The sequence below is a fragment of the Gadus macrocephalus genome, chromosome 11 (assembly GCF_031168955.1).
Source record: "Gadus macrocephalus chromosome 11, ASM3116895v1".
Classification (NCBI taxonomy): Eukaryota; Metazoa; Chordata; class Actinopteri; order Gadiformes; family Gadidae; genus Gadus; species Gadus macrocephalus.
Genome location: NC_082392.1, coordinates 9807006 through 9816952, shown reverse-complemented (window position 1 = coordinate 9816952; position 9947 = coordinate 9807006). Strand labels below are relative to the sequence as shown.

General features: G+C 48.8%; 1 protein-coding gene across 3 annotated transcripts in view; it reads right to left on the bottom strand.

Moving 5' to 3' along the window:
- Window positions 1-376: 376 nt before the first annotated feature.
- The window catches only part of lipeb (lipase, hormone-sensitive b), a 39654-nt gene continuing 30083 nt past the window's right edge, over window positions 377-9947 (bottom strand). For all 3 annotated transcript variants that reach the window (XM_060064144.1, XM_060064145.1, XM_060064146.1), the window contains 3 exons: window positions 8095-8276; window positions 4811-5083; window positions 377-3276 (listed from right to left, as the gene is read on the bottom strand). In XM_060064144.1, the coding sequence (XP_059920127.1) occupies window positions 2782-3276; window positions 4811-5083; window positions 8095-8276 (950 nt within the window). In that variant the 3' untranslated portion in view covers window positions 377-2781. The remainder of the gene's footprint in view (window positions 3277-4810; window positions 5084-8094; window positions 8277-9947) is intronic.

Sequence of the window (9947 nt, the reverse complement as noted above, 5' to 3'; positions counted from 1 at the left end):
ACCAATATTAACGTAAGAGAGACTAAAAGACTATTTAATTCAACACTTGCAGCAATTCATCTTCTATTAAAGTCACCACCACCAACTACATTAAGAGGTTGGTTGTTTAAAGTCAGACAGCATGAACTAGTGATTTTCAAAAACTAAAAACACAACCACTTATAGAAGCACATTAACAAGTGAACGATACACACAGACAACAGAAACCACACCTCGTGGTGGGGCCGTGACATTCAGACACAGGAACACGCAGATGGGAACCACACTTGCGTAATGCGTAGCCTCCCCCATGCGACGAAAGTGTGACGCACCAACCCATACTTGCCCAACAACAAACCAAACTTCCCATCTCTGCAGGCTGGGAGAACCACGGGGGTAACCGCAAGCTCACACTTGGCCCCAGCCTCTCTATGGAAAATGCTACCTTCCTCATCCTTCTCCTCTTCTAGCTTCCGGTTTCTCTCCATCAATCACACTCAGCAGTATTATGGCAGTAAGTCCTCCGGGCGAACAGAAACCGAGCATGGTCTAATCCTGCTACTTTTTTTTTCTATTGTGTCTTTTTGTGTGTGTGTGTGTGTCTTTTTGTGTGTGTGTGTGTGTGTGTGTGTGTGTGTGTGTGTGTGTGTGTGTGTGTGTGTGTGTGTGTGTGTGTGTGTGTGTGTGTGTGTGTGTGTGTGTGTGTGTGTGTGTGTGGAAAAGCCTTATGCTGCACTGAATTCATCCATTCATTTCCAAAGCCAATTCATCAAGCGGCTCCGGCTCCCCAGACCTGGCAACCGGGGGGGGGAGGGGGCTGGGGGCGCTCCGTGGTTGTTTGCGTCTATATTTAGTTTTGGACTTTGACGGAGACACACTGACCCTCCAGAAAGGACACATTTTTCCACGACGAAGCAGCTGAACGGGATCCCAGGGTCGCCGGAGCAAGAGCCAATCATCCCTCAGCTGGTGGAACCACAGGGCGCGCAGTGGGGATCATCATCTACATGCGGCTGGAAAATAGGAATTTAATGGGTTTCTACAACCTCTGCTGGAGCCCATTTGCAGGGTCTATAGGCCCTTAAGGTTTTTCTTGTTGTTTAGGATTTTGTAAAAAGCCTGTGCTTTTCCTAAGCATTACATTTTTCCCCCCCAACCAACAGGAAGTGGCCGTGCTAACTCTTGCGTTCAACATACAACACACATTGGATGGGGTATATGAGGGCGAGGTCGGAGGTCAGGAATGTGTGTAAAGTGGACGGAAGGTTCATCTTACTCCACCTCCGCAGTTGACAGTGGGCATTTACATGGACCCCGATACATAAAGTAATACATGGTTTTGGATGGTTTAAGGCAATGACGCAATTATTGTAGCTATCATGTAACAGGTGTGCCACAATCAGCGTGGTGGAAGCAGGAGAAAGTGATAGACCACTCCTGCTATGATCCATTACTATTCGCAGTTATGGTTCGGCTGTGCCAACGTTAACACCCTGAATAATAAAAAAAGAATACAAAACCAATTTTCAGTCTTCTCTCGAAACATTTCCGTTGACATAAAACTCTTAAAACGAAACAGAAACCCAAAACCAGGGCCTGCTTGCATTGATAAAGACACAAATCTCATTTGTCAAAAGGTGTGAATGTCACTATTCTTCTTAGAACGCATCGATTCAATGAGAGAGCATTATGGACGCTAACGCACCAACACTGTACGGGTAGGAGCCAGGCAGCTACCGAGACAGGGAAATGTGTATGGTGTGCACTTTGAAACGCTTCAGCACAAAGCATTAGAGAGAGAGAGCGCACAGCATGGGATGAACAGAGATCAACAACCACAGTGCCATCCGCTGAAGAGAAAGGTACACAGTGAGCCCAGAACAATATTTTGCACAAACAAAGTTTCAGTCTAATAAAATATGTATAAACATTTGTTTCATAAAATAGGAAAACCCTGGAGGTATAATACTGCATAAAGAGGGTAGCAAACTAAATATACCTCAATCCATTTGACTGGTTCAGATTAACAGCATATTTAACAATAGTTGAGTGTAAGTATTGTAATAGTGTTGTCCCCAAAAAACAAGAGAATCAATTCAACTAGTTGAGCCCCCCCCAACACCCTTCATAAGTTAGATGTTGTTTAGCCTGGTAATTCTATTTAGAGAAGAGGGAGCCGATCAACTAGCCACACAGTGGGCCGTATTAACTGCCAAAAGGGCATAACACACAGCCCATGTGACGTTATTAAGTGTGATTTAGAATGACATCCCAATGGACAAGCGGCCGTTTAGGCGGAGCGATGTCTCCGTTGCTCCGTTGTCCAGTGATACCTGATTAGGACACAAATGCCACGGCCCAGACGAATCGTCTGCTCCGGCCTCCACTTACAAACACTCGGACGCACCCGTCTCAAGAGTCTCCCCCGTCTAAAGGCAAAGATTGTGTATGTGTGTGTGTGTGTGTGTGTGTGTGTGCTATGTGCGTGTGCGTGCAGACATATGCGTGCCCGTTTGTGTGCAGCTGCTAGAGAACTCTTCTATCTGAGGGAAAACATCAATTGTTATAAGAGCGGGGCGGTCTACAGCATTACTTGTTGTTGGCCGGGCTGCTGAACTTCAGCGAGGCGGAGCAACGACAGGTTGCAAGAGAATTTTCAAAACAGAGGGAGGGCGTCCTGCATCAGGGGGCCCTCTGCCTTTTTTGTTCCATCATTCAAAACTGAGCTTTACTCTCAACTCTACCTCCCCAACCTGCAGGGTTTGGAGAAGTATTTTCTCCGATCCCCCCCCCACGGCCCCTCTACGCCCCGATGCCGCCGGCCTCGGCTCCGCTCTGGCTCGGCACCGCCGCCGCCGTTCCCTCTCCCACCTCTGAGACCTCCGAGACCTCAGCCGGCTCGTCCCCTCCGCCCTCGACGGAGACGCTGTTCCCCGTGGATAGGGTGGGAGTTGCGGGCCTACCGTCACCGCCACCACCACCACCACCACCACCACCACCGTCGTCGGTGGGGAGGGTGGAGGCCCTGTGGGTCCTCTCCAGCTTGCGGTGCTTGCGTGGCTCCGACGGCGGTGTGGTGACGGTGGCGTCGGCGCTGCCCGCCTCGTGGGTGAAGACTGCGCGGATGCGGGCCACGCAGATGTCCGCCGCCTCGCGGGTCTCGCGGGACAGCTGCGACAGGCTGAGGAAGCCGTGCGGCAGGTCGTCTACCACGCACAGGGTCACGGGCCGGCCGACGCCGCGCAGGCGCTTGGCGAACATCACAGAGTCATCCAGCATGGGGTCCAGAGCACACGCCTGGGAAAGAGAGAGGGAGGGAGAGAGGGAGGGGAGAGGGAGAGGGAGGGAGGGGGAGAGGGAGGGAGGGGGAGGAGAGGGAGAGGGAGAAAGAGAAGCGGGTGAGCCACAGATAGAGAGGGAGAGAAGGATGAGGAGAGGGGAATAGGACGGGGAGAGAAGGGGGAGTAGGATGGAGAGAGAAGGGGGAGTAGGATGGAGAGAGAAAGAGCAAAAGTAGGACGAATGTAAGGAAAAGGTAGGAGAGAAAGGGGGTTGGAAAACCCTAATGAGAGTCTTGTTCATACGTGGAGAGAATCATAATAAACATATGTGCAGAGAGAAGCCTGGTGTAGCTCCCCGTTTCTCCCCCTCTACCCTTTTCTTGTGTTTCTACATCAACCATTCAATTCTCGCTGTCTCAAACCATTGCCTGAGAAGAACAGGCGGCGACGGTGGTTAAGATACATCAGGTATTAGAGAGTCGAGAAGGCACTCTCTTTGCATAACTTCCAACACTAGCTCGCCTCCAGGACATTCCTGCACATCAAAGGTCCTTTTTGATCTCTCTTTATATCGATTTTTCAGAGTTTATTTCAGAGTCCTTTTTCTTCCAGCCCAAAGGTGAAAAAATGGGAAGTGGTAGACTTCTTTTTTATTCTAAACCTGGAATTCCCACCGTCGGTATATCAATTCTGTGGTTTTGTCTTAAAAACGTGTCAGATATGACCTTTTGTTTTATATAGTTATGGTTGAACTTTTGCTTTTATAAAGTTACGTTGCAAACCAATAACCCAGTGTGTTTGATTCTCAGGCAGTGTTTTGACCTTTCTCTTCGCAATTATGTATAATTTTAACCCTGGAGAACTGGGTAAACAACAGCCATGTACGAGGGGCTGGATAATGAACGGTGTGCCGGTGGAATACCTAGGACAGAGGATGAAATAATAAGTGGCTGTGCAGTGGCACTCAGCGTACCCAACGCACATTGTACACTCCTCAGCCATGGATGTTATTATGATGTCCCCCGGAGGGAGAAAACAAAACCATATTCCAAATTGTTAGACTTTACACACCCCTGTATATCACGACAAAGTATAAATATATGTGTATTCATTGCCATTCTTTAGAGCGGAGGGAGCATCGGATTGCCCAAGCCACCTCCATAAACAGAGCATAACAAAATTTATAAAAAAAAAAAAAACAAGGCATTTAATATGACATGAACCACTGAATTTCCCCGGAGCGCTTTCATTTCAGGTGAGCGTGTGTGTGTTTTATCTCTGTTATTGAGTGGTTATTAATGGTGGTGCGTACCACTTTGTGTACGTTACAGGGGGCTGCATACCACTATGTGTACATTAACAGTGTGGTGGGTACCACTATGTGTTCATCTACAGCGTGGCGATGCGTACCAGTATGTGAACATTAAGAGGGGGGCTGGGTACCACTATGTTTGCATTAACAGTGTGGTGGGTACCCCTATGTGTACGTTAACAGGGGGGTGGAGCATACCACTATGTGTACGTTAAGAGGGGGTGTGTGCGGTGCGTACCACTATGTGCACGGGGGGCAGTCCTCTCAGCATGCTGTCGGGGGCGAGCAGCGGGGAGCAGTAGGGGTCCAGGACCACCGGGGAGCTCTGCATGGTCATGTTGGACGGCTGGTCCGAGCGCAGTGGCTCAAAGCCCACCGGGAACTCCCTGGGGAACTCTGGCTCCGAGCCGTCGGCCTCCAGGACAGTGGGGGGCGCTATGGCCACGGAGGAGAGGGCCAGGCTGAACGACGGGTCCATCTTATCGGCCAGGAAGAAGCTCACGTCCTCCGGCTGGGGGATCAAATGGGGGAGCGGGGAAACAAGGTGAGGCTATGATGAGGCATCCAGTGTGCGTGCTTTATTATTTATAGCACAGCATAGTGGAGTGGCTAGGAGGCAGAGTGCTAGCTGAAAGGTTCATGGTTTGGTACCGCAGTCTACCTGTAGGCAATCTAGTGCAGGAGGTCCTAACGCATATATCTGCTCCTTAATTCACTTCAACTTTATTGTCAGTAAAGCAATGTGCAGGCACATGTGTAAACAAAATGAGAGTACCTGGTTATGTCCTGTACGTTACTTATGTCATCAAAAGAGATGCACTGTACTTTCTTGTAGCCTACTGTTGCATTCAATTAATTGTCTGCTAAATGTACGTCACTTATGTCATCAAAAGAGATTCACTGTACTTGCTTGTACTGTTGCATACAATGAATTGTCTGCTAAATTACAAAATAGTGTATTTTATAATTAATGATAGCGCAGGTATGTACACAACAACACCACGCCCCCCCCTTGTGGAAACCGCTTGGTATCAGTGGCTGAATGAGATCAGCCACTATTAAAATGAAATAAGGAAATAAATAATGAGGCGGTCTGACGTCAGTCCATCCAGCTGCTAGTCCCGTGGATGTGTGAGGAATCACACTCATAGAGACGGTTCTCCAACACATCGTGCGGTCCTGCACTGCTCAAAAGGTTAGTCATTCAGTGCGCATGACACCGAAGCAGAACGCCCCAGGGGTCTAGGCCGGGTGCGAGCTCAGATCTGATCAGTCCCCTCAGCGAGACGAGAAACACTAAGCACTTAGCGGGACTTAGCATTTTGACTATTTTAATCATTTTGCAGACTCCTGCAGGGGATTTAGATACAGGTAATTTAGGAGCAGGCAGGTACGGCTGGCCTGACATCGCCAGACCAATTTGCAAACGCGCATTAGTCTTTAACCTTTCAGTTTATTCGATTTACAAGGGGGAGTTATCAACGGGTGCACACCAGAAATGCCTCTGGACAGAATTGGATCGACCTACCACCAATCAGAGCATAGGAACGTGTGACACATCCGCAGTAGCCATCTCGGCGGCTTATTATAAAACATCATAATGGAAAAAAAGGGGGCGAGCCATCGTATTAAACCCGGCCCATGTCAGACCCGACCCGGGCAGGTCTGCTGGCTGAACAGGATGGAGGGCAGGTGCATATGCCCCAGAAAAGGAAACCAGCGCTGGCAGATTTGTCCGGTTCCCGGGCTCGATCATGGCGTCCTGGCTGTGTATATTTGGGATCCATCCATGTACATTCTGAGCTGGGAGCTGAACACCCAACCACTACACAACGGTGTGCCCCCCCCCCCCCTGCTCTTGTGTGTCCTGTATCCAGGTTTAGACAGCACACAACAGTACAACAGGGCCCAGAGCACCCTCAAACTGCACTCTGTCTCTCTCCAATAATAAGGCCACACGGTGTGGGCGAGATAATTAGTAGCTAGGCGGAAGGGCTTGTGTTAAAGCTGAGCCCTGAGATGTGGTTGCAGTCATTGGATTAAGGGTTTAACGCTTACGACGCCTGCTTGCTCCGCAGGGTGGTCTGGTTGAGGAGGATCCTCCGTGTGGACCTCCAAGGAAGTGGATTTCGACGTGCTGCCCGGGCGGTTGAGGCACAGACTGAACATCATCATTCCTCTACAAAATAATTCGATTTTGTTTGAGTTTCTTCCTGGATAAGCGAGCGTGGTAAATGACTATCCAAGGCACATTTAAAAAGGGTAATACATCAGAGCTTGGCGATGCATCATTCCAATGATTTGTGATCTCCTCTGGAATTGAAATGTTTGTCTTCTCCTGATAGAGTAGAGTGCTAAAGCTCAGATCCTAGGTAGTTCCAATATAGAGTTATCTGCAATGCTGGGCCCATTGACATCCTTAAAGGGAGAATGAAGTCCCACCTCTTCACTTTTAGGCACCTAGAATGAATTAGGATGCTACATAAATCATATGTATGATATAATTATATATATAATTATAATTATCGCTTATTTTAAAATAACATTTGAAATAGTCTTCCTGGGCATGATAGTGTAGTGGGTAAGGTGTCGTGTGACTCGCCAGCCCAAACAACAATACGATTTCTCTTTGGATAAAAGCGTCTGCTACATTACCAATATGGTGAATTTTTTTTTTTATGTGCATCCTTCTTGATGCCAACAAACAAAGGCTGTCGACGTTAACGTGTGAACGCTAGTGATTAAATCGTGTATTTTTTTTTAACACAAATGAACCCAGTTGCTCATTTTGTGACTCATGTCTTCTGACTACAACGTTCTGCTCATGTCAGATGTAGTTATGATTGATCCTCTGCTCTCTCTTTTGGGGTAGTGGTCACCAGGTTTGGGAGTGGTTTCCTGTATGGTGGCGGTCTGTCATAGCCGTGGGGCTTCCCCTGCCAGAGTGAGGGCATGCTGGGGAGACGGAGTGCTGATGTCTGGGCGGATCGTGTCGCTTGATCTCCACTTGATGAAAGTGACAGCAATGTCTTCATTCATTCTCACCTGGAGTCTGCTCGCTATCCATCGTCCATAATCCATGGCCATAACTTCAAACTACGGTCACCACTAAAATATTGATAAACCCTCATTGGAAAGACATTAACCTTGTCTAACTAGCGGTTAGGTAAATAGAACTGCCCTGTTTAATAGGGGAACCACTGAAAAGGCTAAGTTAGACCATAGGTACCAGAAATGATGATAACAGGTGTAGTTCTGCCTTCTACAAGGGTATTCATTGCTTTTCAATGCCTTACTCATCCGCCAAAATAATTGCATGTAGTTTAAATTGAATTATCCTCACTTGGGGGCTTTTCTCAGCAAAGTTTTCCATTGCCATCACGGATTAATGACAACATATCATGTGATTAACATTTTGAATTGTTTGACATCCCCAAAGAGATTGTAACGTATTCAACAACTGAAGGTTGATTATCAAGTTCAACCATCCATTCCCCAAAACAGAAGTGGGGGCATGCTTACTGTGCGTTCCAGGAGCAAAGATGCATTGTGGGAGTCTGGGTTTCGCTGGGAGCTGAGGTCCTGGCAGGTCTGGCTCTTCAGAGACTGCTTCCTGAAGGAGAAGTCTGTCGTCTCCGGAGGCACGGGGGGGTCGGCGTGGCGGGAGGCCATGGACGCCTCCGATACACTCTTCCTCACCGCGTCTGAGGGAGGGACAGAGAGAGGGACAGAGAGAGGGAGGGACAGAGAGAGGGACAGAGAGAGGGAGGGACAGAGAGAGGGAGGGACAGAGAGAGGGAGGGACAGAGAGAGGGAGGGACAGAGAGAGGGACAGAGAGAGGGAGGGACAGAGAGAGGGACAGAGAGAGGGAGGGACAGAGAGAGGGACAGAGAGAGGGAGGGACAGAGAGAGGGAGGGACAGAGAGAGAGGGAGGGACAGAGAGAGGGAGGGACAGAGAGAGGGACAGAGAGAGGGAGGGACAGAGAGAGGGACAGAGAGAGGGAGGGACAGAGAGAGGGACAGAGAGAGGGAGGGACAGAGAGAGGGAGGGACAGAGAGAGAGGGAGGGACAGAGAGAGGGAGGGACAGAGAGAGGGACAGAGAGAGGGAGGGACAGAGAGAGGGAGGGACAGAGAGAGGGAGGGACAGAGAGAGGGACAGAGAGAGGGAGGGACAGAGAGAGGGAGGGACAGAGAGAGGGAGGGACAGAGAGAGAGGGAGGGACAGAGAGAGGGAGGGACAGAGAGAGGGAGGGACAGAGAGAGGGAGGGACAGAGAGAGAGGGAGGGACAGAGAGAGGGACAGAGAGAGGGAGCACAGAGAGAGGGAGGGACAGAGAGAGGGAGGGACAGAGAGAGGGAGGGACAGAGAGAGGGAGGGACAGAGAGAGGGAGGGACAGAGAGAGAGGGAGGGACAGAGAGAGGGACAGAGAGAGGGAGCACAGAGAGGGAGGGACAGAGAGAGGGAGGGACAGAGAGAGGGACAGAGAGAGGGAGCACAGAGAGAGGGAGGGACAGAGAGAGGGAGGGACAGAGAGAGGGACAGAGAGAGGGACAGAGAGAGGGAGGGACAGAGAGAGGGAGGGACAGAGAGAGGGAGGGATAGAGAGAGGAAGAGAGACAAAAAGGAGATATTTGAGCTTATTAAAAACGCGGTAAACAAATTAATAAAGAGGCAAGAGGTATACATTTTAGATTACAACAAAAAGATTTTAAAAAAAGTTGATGCATGAGCATATATATGACGGAACTGACCTTTTAAACACTGAAATCTAAATACAAAATAGAGACAATGGGTGAGAGGCAGAGAGAAAGAGAGAGTGGCAGATTGAGTGTTTGAGAGCGAAGGAACATTAGAGAGAACACTGTGATAGAGGGGTTCATTAGGGAACAAGATGGACTGTGCACTCTGAGAGAGGGTATGAAGGTGAAAGTGGCCATACGCTCAATTCCAATTGATTCAGGGGATATTTGAAGGACACCGAGAGGAGAGGAATAAAGTCTGATGTTAGCCAACCACGGTAATGGTGGTGGAGGCTGCACTTAAGTTGCTCCACTCATTTAAACTTATTTGAAGTCGGTTGTCCTCTGGCCTCAGGCTAGAGGCACGAACATTAACACTCACACAAACACGAAAGCAGCAGGGGGGGAAACAACACACATTGTACATTTATAACTCATTATGTGTATGAAACTGTTATTAAAATGTCTTCTACAAGAACAATGTCGCCAAGACAGCATCAGCACACAATTCATCTAGAAATAAAGAAACTTTTGAAACATTACTACACAAGACAACAGTGGCATCTACAGCTACCTATGACGCTGTAATTAGTCAGCATAAAAGCACAAAGGGGGAGAATAATTCTAACG